This window comes from Artibeus jamaicensis, unplaced genomic scaffold (assembly GCF_021234435.1).
Source record: "Artibeus jamaicensis isolate MK-2021 breed Jamaican fruit bat unplaced genomic scaffold, CSHL_Jam_final contig_519, whole genome shotgun sequence".
NCBI lineage: Eukaryota > Metazoa > Chordata > Mammalia > Chiroptera > Phyllostomidae > Artibeus > Artibeus jamaicensis.
The window spans coordinates 18,814,031-18,828,405 of NW_026521871.1; the positions used below are offsets into that span (position 1 = coordinate 18,814,031).

Here is a 14,375-nt window from a genome sequence, read left to right on the forward strand (position 1 = left end):
GCAACATGGGACTTATACACACTTGACTTTGTTTTTGCCCAACTCCCTAACTAGAATGTAAGCACCTTGAGGGCAGAGATTTTAGTTTTGTTCACTGCTAGATTTCTAACACCTGGAACAATGCCAAGAATTCAATAACTAGTCACTAAATGAAAGAAGGAATAAGCTGTAGGTAACCAGTGTGTCCACTGCCCCTGAGAATACACAACCCTAGTGTGTGTGTTCAATGTGATGGGACTAAGTGACTACTGATCACCAAGACTCTAACCTTAATCCTTGTGTCTTTCCTCCCAGGGAGTGAGTCATAGCTGGAGGTTGCTCTTGTGCCAATGACCCTTCCCAATTCCTCCAATGTCACAGAAGACAAGATGTGTGAAGGTAACAAGACCACCAATATCAGCCCCCAACTGATGCCCCTGGTGGTGGTCCTGAGCATCATCTCCTTGGTCACAGTGGGGCTCAACCTGCTGGTCCTTTATGCTGTGCGGAAGGAGCGGAAGTTACACACTGTGGGGAACCTGTACATCATTAGTCTCTCAGTGGCAGACCTGATTGTGGGAGCTGTTGTCATGCCCATTAACATCCTCTACCTCTCCATGCCCAAGTTGTCCCTTGACTTGCCACTCTGCCACTTTTGGCTTTCCATGGACTATGTGGCCAGCACAGCATCCATTTTCAGTGTCTTCATCTTGTGCATTGATCGCTACCGCTCTGTCCAGCAGCCCCTCAAATATCTGAGGTATCGCACCAAGACCCGAGCACTGGCCACCATCTTGGGGGCCTGGTTTCTCTCCTTCCTCTGGGTCATTCCCATTCTGGGCTGGCATCACTTCATGCCACAGATGCCAAGGCGCCAGAAGGGCAAGTGTGAGACAGACTTCTATGATGTCACCTGGTTCAAGATCATGACTGCCATCATCAACTTCTATCTGCCCACCTTGCTCATGCTCTGGTTCTATGCCAAAATCTACAAAGCTGTACAGAAGCATTGTCAGCACCGGGAACTCATCAATGGGTCCCTGCCTTCCTTCTCTGAAATTAAGTCGAAGCCAGAGAACCCCAACGTGGCAGTCAAGAAATCAGGGAAGAAGTCTCCCTGGGAGGTTCTGAAAAGGAAACCAAAAGTTGCTGGTGGTGGACCTGTTTTGAAGCCACCATCTGAAGACTTAAAGGAGATGAAATCCCCAGGAGTCTGTAGCCAAAAAGAGGATGAGGAAGTGGACCAACTCCACTCTGTCCCACTTAATCTTTTGCAAACACAGACTGAGACTGAGGAGAGTGGCAACAGCTATGTAGCCATCAACCAGAGCCAGAGCCAGCTTGAGACGAATGAGCAGGGCCTGACCATGCATGTGGCCAGCGAGATGTCAGAGGATCAGATCCTAGATGATAGCCAGTCCTTCTCTCCGACAGACTCAGACACCCCCACAGAGTCAGCATCAGGGAAAGACAAAACAAAAAGTGGGCCTAGCACAGGCCTCAATTACATCAAGTGCACATGGAAGAAGCTCCGCTCACATTCAAGACAATATATGTCTGGGTTGCATGTGAACCGAGAACGGAAGGCTGCCAGGCAACTGGGTTGTATCATGGCAGCCTTTATCCTTTGCTGGATTCCTTACTTCATTTTCTTCATGGTCATTGCCTTCTGCAAGAACTGTTGCAATGAACATGTGCACATGTTCACGATCTGGCTAGGCTACATCAATTCCACACTGGACCCTCTCATCTACCCTTTGTGCAATGAGAACTTCAAGAAGGCATTCAAGAAAATTCTGCACATTCGCTCCTAAGGGAGGCTACAGTGGGATGCAACTACGTGTTGCTTAGGATGTCCCTGAAGAAAATGGAGGGTGAAGGCCTGTGAGTTGCCAGGTACCTGGGCTTTCTGGAGTCAGAATAGTCTTAGGGGATGGGTCATCTGGAAAGTTCTTAGGCACTACTGGAAGAACCACAGATGGCAGTGGTCAGCAGAGAAGATACTCTGAGTACAAAGCAGAGCATTTCTAAGAGAATTGAATCTGAATGAGTGACCCTGCTCCTTGGGAAATGTGGGAGCCTCAGACTCTCATTTTAATTCAAGTTTCCAGAATTGAATTAACTGGCAATTGAAGGGACATGTGGATAGAGTTCCTCTGGATAATTAGACAGAACTCTAGAGCCTTCCTGGAATGGAGCTATATGACTGTGCAGACCTCACACGTGCAGATAGATGCTGACCCCTTCCAGGGGCCACCTTGAGAGGCATAACAGCTATTCCACTGTGACAGCCACCTCTCAGAACACCTCTCTTCTGAGCCTTTCCCCAGAACTGATGTCTGAACCACCCTGGAATTCTGCCTTATTCTTACTCACATATGTCTCAGAGTTAATAGAAAATTATGCAGTTTGCACACTCATTGTTTTCAACCCCAAATTCCTTTTAGCTATTAAAAAAAAGATGATAAAAGCTGCCCTCAAAAGAAAGGGAAAAGAAATTTTAATGGTTTCACATTAAAATATTTTAAAAATGGAATGGGAGAAGAAAGCCATATAGCCTAAGTGCTGTGCCAGATTTATCTCATTTAAGCCCCATGACACCCTACAGCAGAGGGGTGGTATAAAGAGAGAAGCAAACAGAGATGCAGCAAGGTGAAGTAAAGTGCCCAAGATCACATAGCTAGTTATGTGAGAGAACTAGAAGGGAAACCCTGTGGGGTTCCAGCTCCAGCTCCAGCACACATTTTCTCCAAAAAGCAAAAATTTGTCCTATTAAGTACACACACACACACACACTCACACAGTATTCCTGACAATTCTCAAAAAAGTATGTTGTGAGCAGGAACAGCTGACAGAATATGTCTGCAGCCATTGAAGGCAATACTTTGGAGGGGTGGTGTGTTACTTATGTGTGAGTTCTGCTGTGTTTGTCCAAAAGTGGTCATGTTCTTTTATAGTCACATCTCTCAAGTAAAAACTAGCAAAGGCATGTAAACATACAGTTTTACTCTGGTGCTTATGTTGCAGTCTGGTGATGATTTATATTAAAAAATTTGATGCTAAACTGTAATATATGTAGCAAATGGAGTATCCACACAAGCTGGTATTCTATGCCTTGTATTCTTGTTTGCATGATCTATTAAAATTACAGATTCTTTTTACCTACCTAAAATATGATATTTAAAACTATACTGTTTTACTTATTTAATATCACCATTCTGAGTCTCTTGGACAGAGATGTATTGAAAGTATTATCAAATGTTACAAGAACTGATGTACGGTTTCTCTTTGGTTTTTGATCATGTTTGTAAATGTCTTTAGAAAAGGACTTACTTTTTATAACTAGCTTCATCTCACTCTGCTTTGCATCCCAAAAAGCTTGTCTTGTTCAAAACTGTGGGAGCTAAGGAAACTTTTATCCTGGTTTTAGAAGCTGCAGCTGTCTTTTTCCAGGTCAGGAGCTGTTTCTCAGAAGGCCTGTGAAAATGTTCCTCCCTGGGACCCCCTCAGGATCAAGGAATACCCAAGAAGGATCACTCTACACAGACAAATGGCCAAGTGCTCATCATTTATGTTGATGAACAGTTAAGGAAGCAGTGAAGAGAAGTGGTCATGAGCTCCAACTTTGGTTCAATGACACCTGGATTTGAGTTTGACAAGAACAAAAACAATCAATATGAATTGTCTGAGCATAAAGAACCAGGTCCATGCATTACTGTATACAGTGTCTACAATACTTGTACAGTGACTGGTACACAGAAAGGACTCATATGTGGTTTTCAAACAAGTGAGTGTATACTATGCGCCAGACTTTGTACTTTAGCATTGTTACCTGATTTAATCTTGATACCAATCTCATGAGGGAAATTTCCATGTTCTCACAGATAGGCAAACTGAAGCACAGAGACGTTAAGGACCAGCTGTAAGATCTGACTCTGGAATATGCTTCCCTGCCACACTATAAACCTTCTATTCCAACTCCTATCTGAATGATTGGATGTCTTTTTAAAAATTTACATCCTTCCCAAAAGATGTAAATTTTTCATGTATGAAAGAACTACATTTATAAGAGATAACTCAGTCCCAGTCCATTCAGCAAATAATCAGTGGCTGATGGCCTGCACAAAATCCAGTTGAAACCAGGCTTTCTGTCCTAAATATTAAAGTAAATATCTTCTAGGAGAAGGCTGTTATGGAGACCTTGACTGTAGATAAGAACTTGCAGATTTAGAAGCTCTTTTGGGTTTATTTTTATAGGCTTAAAGCTGATCAGCTTAATGCCAATTTCTCATTTGGCCAGTGTGCCAAATTTAACCAAAGGTTGGCTTTTAAACTATTTACAAGGTTTACAACAATGCATATAGGATGAGGCTTTTAAGAACACTTTTCTACAACTGTTGGGAAGGTATAGTAACTGATTCTCATTTTCTTTCACAGCCACATATTGAGGAAGGTTTAATATGCATTGTCCCCAGTACACTGCTACTGCAGGGGTAGACTGAATTGTAGAGAGGGGAGAAATAGAGGTGACGAGACTAAGGGTAAGAGAAGGGGACAATCAGGGGTAGAAATTCGAAGAAACTAGAGCAGACCAGGGAAACAGAGGGTCACAGAGGACAGATGAAGGGGAAGAGATGATGGACACCAAGGCACAGAAGAAAAAAAGAGGTAGAGATGGACGTGCAGAAGGACAGAGAAGGGAAGAGATTCAGGGGCAGACAGGGAATATTAAAAGAGATGGAGATAGTTAGGGGGAGTCAAAGGGAGAAACTGAGGAATGGGAAGGGAGACACAAAAGGAAAGGTGGAGTGGGGGACAGAAAGAGTGTAAACCAGGTAGCATAGTATACACTCAAGAAAAGAATCTACAGGTGTGTGAAAGGCAGCCGCACATTGATGTTTCCCTTTCTCCCTTCCTTTCCCTTTATCTAAAAATAAATAAGTAAAATATTTAGAAAAAAAGGAAAATCTACATTCAAGAACATGTTCTTCATGAATGTATTCATAAGTTAAATTTATTCAAAGGAAGACTAAACTATTTTTAGCTTTTGATAAACAGAAAATTCCTTTAAATTCTTCTCTGAAGACACATGAAAACCAGTCAACTACAATACCACATAAATCTTTAGAAGCTTGGGAAGCCAATCCATCCAATAGAAATTGCTATAAACCTTAGAAATTGGTAGCATTAGCAAAATGTGTGTTCAGAAAATCCATGAGTCTGCAATTTGGCTACTTGGCTTGCAGAAAATTGCTGGTCTCTCTTTTGAAGGAGATAGATTTAATAGTCGTAATAAAGGGTGAAAAGATTCTGGGGCTCTCCTGGCTATAATATACTCTAAGTTCTATAAAGAAAAATACTGTTAAGATCTAACTCATCAACAAGTCATTCCACAATGTCTCTGGATTTCAAAACCTAGGTTGTATGGCATATGGTTCCTATCTGTGGGGAGTATGTACTCTCCTCAACTGAACTAGAATACAAGAATGAAAGCAGATTAACCTGAATTACTTGAATAAGCATTGCCATCTTGTTGTCCTGCTGTGTCTGAGAACATCCTCTACATTTTTATGGCTTCTGGTCTTGCACTTTTCTTGATGCTCCACCATCTTGGTGCCTCAAAGGTCTGTCTCCCCCATCCTGGGCAGCAGGGCAGGTCTTCTGCCCTGCTAAAAAGAAAGCCACATTTGTGACTTGAGCAACCATTTATTTGGGATGCCCAAACATCATCTGTTAATTCAACAAATACTTCTTAAACACTTCCTGGGCTGGTCCTTTGTCCAGTCACTATAAAAAATGGAGAATAAGAGATACTTTAGGGTTGCAAGAGATAGAAGCCAGCTTTGTGAATGGCTACTGAGGTGTTCTGTGGAATCCAGTAATGTTTCAGATGACCTTGCCTGGGGAAGGGCTTGAGCCACATCAGCCACGGGAACCTTAACAGGAGCAGTTCCCTCAAGAATACTGCTATTGACCTACGTGACTTATTCCTACTCTTTATGAGCATCAGTTCGAACATCCAAAGCTCAAAGTAAAGAATTGCCCTGTGTTCACCTCAGCTGCAGTCAACTGTGAGTGGGCGGTGGGTTAGGGGGAGCAGGTGGCACATGCACTACAAACATGGCTGCAGGACAGCGGTTCCCAGAGAAGTGGGAAATATTGTGAGCTGGGCAGAAACCCCAAAAGATGTTAATTATAAAGCTCTCAAAGTCCAGCAAGGGAAACAAGCTTATAAAAAACTAATTGCAACCTGTCCTCATACATGCTTAATAGAGTGAAGCCTAGAGGTGGTGGTTGTCAGGCATGCCTTCACATAGCAGGTGACATCCCCACTGGTTTTTTAAAAATCAAATATATTGCATTAAATGTATACAGTAAAATGAAACCATTTAAGATGTCCATCTCGGTCAAGATATATAGAATAGTACTATCATCCCTAAAGGTTGCTCATGCTCCTTTGCAGACAGTACCTCCCTTTAGGCCCCAGGCAAACACTTGATCTCACTTCTACCACTATAGATTAGTTTTTCTGATTATAGAACTTAACGTAAGTGAAATCATGCTATATGTTCTCTTTTCTCATCAACATTTTGTTGAAGATTCACTCACATTTCAACTGGATTTTGAAGATGAAGAAAGGGTTAGACAAGCAGAGAAAGTGTGAGGATATTGCAGATGAAAAAATAAATGAGCAGAATGTGCTTAAAACATCAGAGTAAGTTTAGTGTGACCCAAACATGCAGTCTGAGGGGGCAGTGGCAGAAGAGGAACCTGATAGAGTAAAAAGAGTTGACAATAGCGAATTTTACTTGAGCCCCATGCTCTTAAAAAACACCAACAGTTAAAAAATCCCTCCCCTACCACACACACACACGTTTGTGCTTCAGAAATGGTTCACTGCAGAGAAACATCAGTTCTCATTACTTACATATGACTCATGGATGCTTCCTTGTTTACCTGTGGCAAAGGTCAGAAAGCCTTGAATTTTTATTCTTTGCCTTATAATGATTATCTGAACTACTTGTCTCCACTGATCAAGTAAAAAAATGCCTATTAACCAACTTTAGTTAAGTTTCTGTTATTCCCCAGGCTCCTTAACTTGGACCTTACCACAGGCTGAGGGATGAGCCACTTACAACCCCTGTTGAGAACAGGCCGGACATTGACAACATTGTGGTGACCACCATGGGGTGGTAGGGAAGTGGGGACATAGGGTTCTGGGTGGAGGTGGAAGAGGGTATAGGGGGGATAAATGGTGGTGAGAAAAATAAATTAAAAGAAAGAGCATTTGGAGGAAAAATAGTTTCTGATTGACCGTTTTTAGGTCAAGCCACCCCCTTTCTTGCCACTTCCTTCTAGTCTTCTTCACTCTTCCCTACGGAAGGAACTCTTTTTGCCTAACCTTTGAGACCTCAGCAGATCTTTGGTCACAGGGCTCTCCCTATTGCAACATTTCCCTACATTTCGCAGTAGTCTCTCCCCTCTCCTACCTGATCGTGTACACAAATCCTTTCAAATAAAGTATCTCCTTAATAAGTAAAACAGGCTTCGATTAGAATCCTGGCCCAAAAGTTCTTTAATTTTTCTTCAGCAAACCCCTTAACTTTTCCTTGCCTCCATTCTTTCATATGCGAAATGGGGATAATATAACACCTACAATACTTTTCTGGACCTTTAAGTGACAATTAGTGATGTGAAAACCTGCAAACATGGTAGATAATAAATAGCAGTCATTACGCTTCTTATGAGTCTATAGAGTTACATAAGAGTCGTTTTGCAAATGGCCTAATATATCAGATTAGGTTTATACTCACTATTGTATTTTCGACACCTGTCCACTGCTTGGCACCTAGTATACGCTCAATAAATAATTCAGATGAATAACTTTATCCCACTGACAACGGAGAGCTATGAGAATAATGCCTAGTTTAGAAAGAGCAGGTTGGTCACTGTCGACTTTCATTGCCTTTTACCTATTAAAATTCTCATCTTCTGTCTACCTACACCTGTCTCCTAATGGTCCCTGGAATACATTTGGTGCTGCCTCTTCTGGAGCACTTTTTTAAAAAGCCTAAAGGGCATATACTCGTACAAAATCCCAGGTCTAATAAGGAAAAGTCTCTCGAGATCAGCTCTCACCAAGGCGCCTCTCCCACCTTCACATGCCCCGCCTTCCCCACGAATCAAGTTCCTCCCACTCAGCCCGGTGCTAGGGTCTCATTTACTTGGCGGGCCCGCAGCAACTAGTGCGCCTGCGCACTACTACCCCCCCCCCCAAAAAAAAAAAAAACCCAGGCGCGGGCGGGGACGCGTTGCGTCATCGGGGTGCGCTCAGTGGACGACGCAGAGGTTGCCGGAAGTTGAGCGGCGGTAAGTGTGCCGCGCTGGTTAGGGGGAGCTGGGTTCTGCGGGTTTGGTCTTGGAGGCCTGGCGGGAAGGGGCAAACTCGGCGTTGAGGGCGGAGGTCAGAGAGGGTCTCAGGGTTCTCCGTCCGTCAGGGAGTAACTGACTCGCTCTCAACTTCCTTCTCCAGCTACATCTTCGCCTGGTTTAGACCGGAGTTTTTTTTGACTAAGAAGCTCCTTCTAATTTCCTAAGTCAGTCCCTTCTGTCCTCCAAGAGTGCTCGGAATGTCCGGTGTTGGAACACAGGAGCTGGAACGCCAGATGCTCGTCCTGGCTTTGCTCCGATTTGCTGTGTGACTGGCACCTCACCCCCTCTTTCTGAGCCTTCTTCCCTCATCTGTAAAATGGGAGTACTAATAACGTTTTTTTGTGAAGCGACGTTACATTAGGCTTTTTTAAGCTACGATTTTTTGATTCCTCGGTTTGGTCCAGGGGTTGCAAACTTTAATGGTCAGTCAGGTAAGGTGAATGTAGGTGTGAGAAAATTTCTATGTCATGCATAAATAGAGTGAGTCAAATTTTTGTTTGTATTGAATTGAGTTTTCTGGGCACCATACTAACATAGACGATGTTGGAAGAATGAAACTAAAGCTGCAGTGTGGATGTGTTTGCGCTTGTGCGCAGGCAGTCTCTTGATTTTTTTTAAACCGTGGCGACTAATTAATTTTAAAAAAAAACAGTGCAACAGAAACCAGGCATATTTGTGGCTGCCGTTGTGGGACCCTCGGGTCCCATATTCCCTTTCCCATTGAATACTTGGATTTCTTCTCTGACACCCCCACTGGTTAAATTTCCCGTGGTTAAATATTTGGTCTTCTCCCAACTCTGACTCTTAAAAAGTCGTAAGTTGAACTGAAATCGGTTACCCAGTAATTTCAGCTCGTCCCTCCTTCAGGCTCTTAAGGATTTCACTTCCACTTTATTGCCCACACATGTTTTAGTGCTGCTAGTTCGTCTTCCTCTTCCCACCTCTTCTCCAGGCTAAGCACATTTGTTCTGTGTGAGGCACTATTGTAAGCCTTGGTGATGTAGCAGTAAAATAAATCTGTTTCATGGGGCCTTCTCGATCATTGTGGCTGCAGTTGTAGCGGTAGTCAGCTATACAATATTTTTAAGGAGTGGTAGGTGTACCAGCTCCTGATAGATGCTATTAAAAAAACAACAACAGAGTAATGGGGGGAAGAAAAGGAGCTTTTCTCTGAGGAGGTGATATGTTAACACCTGATTGAAGAAAAAGCCGTACTTGCGAAGTCCATTTTGTCTAATTGTGTTCCCATGTCCCAACTCCGTGCTCAGGTCTTATTAAACTGCTCACATGCTGTGTCTCACCTGTAGCCTTTCACTCCTGCTGCCTCTGCTTCCTAGAACATCTCATTCCACCTCCATTTTTCTTGGACAACTCTTCCCTGCCCCTCATGTGACATAATTTTGAAACCCTTTAAGAACTTGAATATAGGGCTCTCATTCAGCCACAAGGTCCTTCTGTTCCCAGCCAGCCTCTCATAATAGAGAATAAGCAGGAGTATTTATTGAGCTTCCACTATGTGCTTGACACTGCTCTGAAAGCTGGAAATACCAAAATGAGTAAGATACACATCCTTGTCCTTAAGGAATTAAAAAAAATTTTTAATTCAAGGAGATAGACAGCAGCACTGTTGTATGAAGCTATTGTAGGGGTATGCTGGAGAATTTAGGGTATTCATAAGTTAGGCTCAGGCATCGGAGAAGCCATCTCTGACGATCTGTTGCTTTATCCAAGTCCTAAAGGATGAGCAGGATTAGACAGGTGAAAAGGCTAAGTGGTGGGAAGATACTGCAGACGTTGGGAGTGATGTGAGCAATATGAGTGACAGTGTAAGACCTACAGGTAGTAGGAGTTCACCTGAATTGGAGTGTAGAGTTGTTGGATAAGAGGTGACTGAGAAGGTAAGCAGGAGGCAAATCATAAGGGGCCTTGTGAGCAGTAGCATGTTAAGAACACACTTTGGAATATAAAATACTTATGTACCAATACTAGCTTTGCCACTGAACTAGTTTTGTGACCTTGGGCAAGTCACTCTAAGCTTAAGTTTCCTTATCTGTGAAAAGGAGGAATACAATATAAACTTTTCCAAGTTACTGTGGGAATTAAAGGTTTTTCAAGGTTACTGTGAGAATTAAATACAATGATATTTGTTATTCACTTGGCACTGGTTGATTGTAAACAATATCTGTAGCAGTTAATACTGCTCTGCTGAGAAGTTTGGACTTTATTTTGCAAGTGTTATGGTGGAGAGTGAGGCACTGAAGGGTTTTAAATAGTGTGCCATGCTCTCACCTGTTTTAAATTACCCTGGCAGCACTGTGGTGATTACATTGAACAGGGTGGGACCAGCAGGGACACCACTCAGGGCATTGTTGCCATGGTCTAGGTGACAGAAGGAGGCTGGAATCAAGGCAGTGGCTGTGGAGAGGGAGAAGGGTGGGTGGATTTGAAAGATGAAGGAAGTGGGATTTGCTGAACTGGTAACTAACTGACCCTACACAGGGGAGAGGAGGGAGATAATCAGAATATTGGGGTGGGGGAGAATGAATCCTCTGCATGGTAATAATAACAGGATTCTTTGATTAGCATTCCCTGATTGATTATTCCTGCCTTCTCACAGATTGCCTCTGCTCTCCAACTTTACCCATAGATGAGTGAAGTTCACAAATACCCTCCTCTTCTCTACCTCCCAATTCTTACACTTTTCTCAATGGAAGTAAGGCCCAGTTGTGACTCAAGAGAGAATAAGTAGGTGCTGCTTTGTTACAAGTAGATAATATGCATCTCCATGGTCTTGGCAGACTGGATAACAATCTATTCACTTGGTCTTGGTCCATCCAGTTCCTTCATTCTGATTACCCTCTTTTGAACTTGCTCCTGTTTACCAGTCTCTCGTATGGTGTAGAAAGAAAATCCTCTTTCCTCTAGGAGTCTGATCATGCAGAGCAGGACTTTTCTTGAGGTGACCTAAGGTCCTGCCTGGCTTCATTGTAGACAAACACATCATGCCCTTGACACTGTCAGGCTGTCAGCACTGTGCATTGTTCAGTGCTTCTCGTGTGTTCACGGGCAGCTCTCTTGCCCACCTCCTTGTCTTTCGCAGCTTCCTTCCTCCCTTAGCCTCCTAACCTTGCCTTTGATGCTCCTCACTCATCGGATGTCAGTATTGCCATAACTCCTGAAAACTTTTCCTCCCTTATCTTTTGAAGTCTCAGCACATCTGATATTGCTGATATTCATTCACATATGAAAGCCACTCCTGCTTTGGAGTATCTCTGTGGTCATTTCCCCCTCACATTCTATTGCAGGTTCTTTTCCTCTTTTTTGTCCCTTAAATGCTAGCTTGCTCTGAGGCTCTGCCTACTCTTTTTACCCACAGCTTCAACTTCAGCTTATGTGCCAGTGATCCCCTCCCTGCTCTGTATCTTGAGCCTCCTCAGATCTCTTCTGAGTGCCAGCTCTGAATCTCAAAAAGTTCAAAATTAACCCCAGCATCTTCCCACCAAACCTGTGATTCCTTCTCAATTGTTTAGTCTCATTCATTCTCCTTTTTCCATTTAGTCATTCAAAACAGAACCCAGGGAGTCATCACATCACAGACTTTTTCCTCTCATACTATTACTCCCTCTCCCCTTTCCAGCCCAGGCAGTCATCACAATTCTACAGATTCTACTTCCTTGATATCTCTTGACACATCTCCATTTCCTTTCCCATTGCTCATCTCACTTTCTGCCTATATTCCTGCCTTGCCTGAGCAGTGTGGCCTTCACTGGTGTTTGTGCCCTTTCTGAAATACAGATGTTTGTTAGAATACAGATCCCTGTTTCTTCTAGTCTAATCTAGGTATCCCTCCTTTCTTCTCCCATAACACTGTGTACAAACATCACACTGTACTGTACTGGTTTTACCCACAAATTTCTATACTGTCACTCCTGGTCTGTCTAACCCTCAAAACTATTAGATCCTTAAAGGCAGGGACCATAGCTTTTTTTGTCATTGAATCCTGAAATATAGCACAGGGACTAACACATAATATGAATGTTATTTAAAGGAATAACTAAATGAAACCCCAATGACTTTGGCACACTTATTGTTGATAATAATAGTTTTACTTTTTTAAAAGTATACCTTATTGATTATGCTATTAGGGTTGTCCCAGTTTTCCCCCTTTGCCCCACTCTGCCCAGTACCCTGCTTCCCTCTAGCAGTCCCCACCTTAGTTCATGTCCATGGGTCATGCATATCAGTCCTTTGGCTTCTTCATTTTCTATACTATTCTTAACATCCCCCTGTCTATTTTGAACCTACCATTTATTCTTATTCTCTGTATGTTTTCCCCCATTCTCCCTCTTCCTCTTGCCCATCCCCACTGATAACCCTCCAAAGGATCTCCATATTTATGACTCTCTTCCTGTTCTGGTTGTTTGCTTAGTTTGTTTTTGTCTTTGTTTTGTTTACATTTAGTAGTTGATAGTTGTGAGTTTGTTGTCACTTTAATGTTCTTAATTTTGATTTTTTTATTTTTTTAAAAAAAGTTATTTATTTTTAGAGAGAGGGGAAGGGAGGGAGAAAGAAAGGGAGAGAAATGTCAATGTGCGGTTGCTGCTCGAGCACCCCTTACTGTGGACCTGGCCTGTAACCCAGGCATGTGCCCTGTGACCCTTTGGTTCTCGGGCTGGCACTCTGTCCACTAAGCCACACTAGCCAGGGCTGATTTTCTTTTTCTTAAATAAGTCTCTTTAATGTTTCATATATTAAGGACTTGGTGATGATGAACTCCTTTAGCTTTACCTTCTCTGGGAAGCACTTTTTCTGCCGTTCCATTCTAAATGATACCTTTGCTGGATAGAATAATCTAGGTTGTAGGTCCTTGTTTTTTATCTCTTTGAATATTTCTTGCCTGTCCCTTTTAGCCTGCAAAGTTTCTTTTGAGAAATCAGCTGATAATCTTATGGGAACTTCTTTGTAGGTAACTCTCAGCTTTTATTTTGCTGCTTTTAAGGTTCACTCTTTAATCTTTGGCATTTTAATTATGATGTGTCTTGGTGTGGTCCTCTTTGGGTCCAACTTATTTGGGATTCTCTGTGCTTCCTAGACTTGTATGTCTATTTCCTTTGCCAAATTAGGGAAGTTTTCTTCCATTATTTTTTTCAAATAAGTTTTCAATTTCTTGCTTTCCTCTTCTCTTTCTGGCATCCCTATGATTCGGATGTTGGCACTTTTGGAGGTGTCCTAAAGCCTTCTTATTCTCTCCCCCCCTTTTTAAAAAAAAATTCATGTTTCTTCATTTGTTCTGGTCGACTGGTTATTTCTTCCTTATGTTTCAAATAGTTGATTGGAATCCCTGCTTCCTTCTCTTCCCTGTTGGTTCCGTGTGGATTTTTCTTAATTTCACATAGGGTAGCCTTCATATCTTCCCTTATGCTTTTGCCATACTCAGTGAATTCTCTGAGCATCCTTATCACCAGTGTTTTGAACTCCATCTGACAGGTTGGCTATCTCTATTTTGTTTTGTTCTTTTTCCGGGGGGGGGTGTCGTTCTGTTCTTTCATTTGAGCCATAATTCTTTGTCTCCTCAATTAGGCAGCCTCTCTGTGTTTGTTTCTGTGTATTAGATACAGCTGCTTTGACTCCTTGTCTTAGTGCACGTGTTAATCACCAGAGTGGGGCAACCTGCTTCACCACTTTGTGGCAGTGTGTGTGGGGGAGGGGTTGGTGAGGGGAGAGTGCAGCAACTTGGCTGCTGGAGACTTGCTCTGTGCTCACCCTGTTTCCATCACTTCACCCACTTTCTGTATGGGACTGGCATCCTTCTAGCTGTTTCCCTGGTGGTAGTTCCCAGAGCGGGTGGGTTTGGATATTTTAGAATTGTGCAGGCCCGTTAAATGGGCTCTCCTGAGGGACCAGCTGTTTCTTTTGCCACCTCATCCCCCACTGGTTTTTACAGCCAGAAATTATGAAGCTTT

The 14,375-nt window shown here is 42.8% G+C and overlaps 1 protein-coding gene across 2 annotated transcripts in view; it reads left to right on the forward strand.

Annotated features, from left to right (window-relative positions):
- The window catches only part of HRH1 (histamine receptor H1), an 86,038-nt gene extending 78,863 nt beyond the window's left edge, over window positions 1-7,175 (forward strand). For both annotated transcript variants that reach the window (XM_053669372.1, XM_053669373.1), the window contains exon 2: window positions 295-7,175. In XM_053669372.1, coding sequence (XP_053525347.1) covers window positions 330-1,793 — 1,464 coding nt within the window. In that variant the 5' untranslated portion in view covers window positions 295-329 and the 3' untranslated portion in view covers window positions 1,794-7,175. The remainder of the gene's footprint in view (window positions 1-294) is intronic.
- The last annotated feature ends 7,200 nt before the right edge of the window (window positions 7,176-14,375 follow it).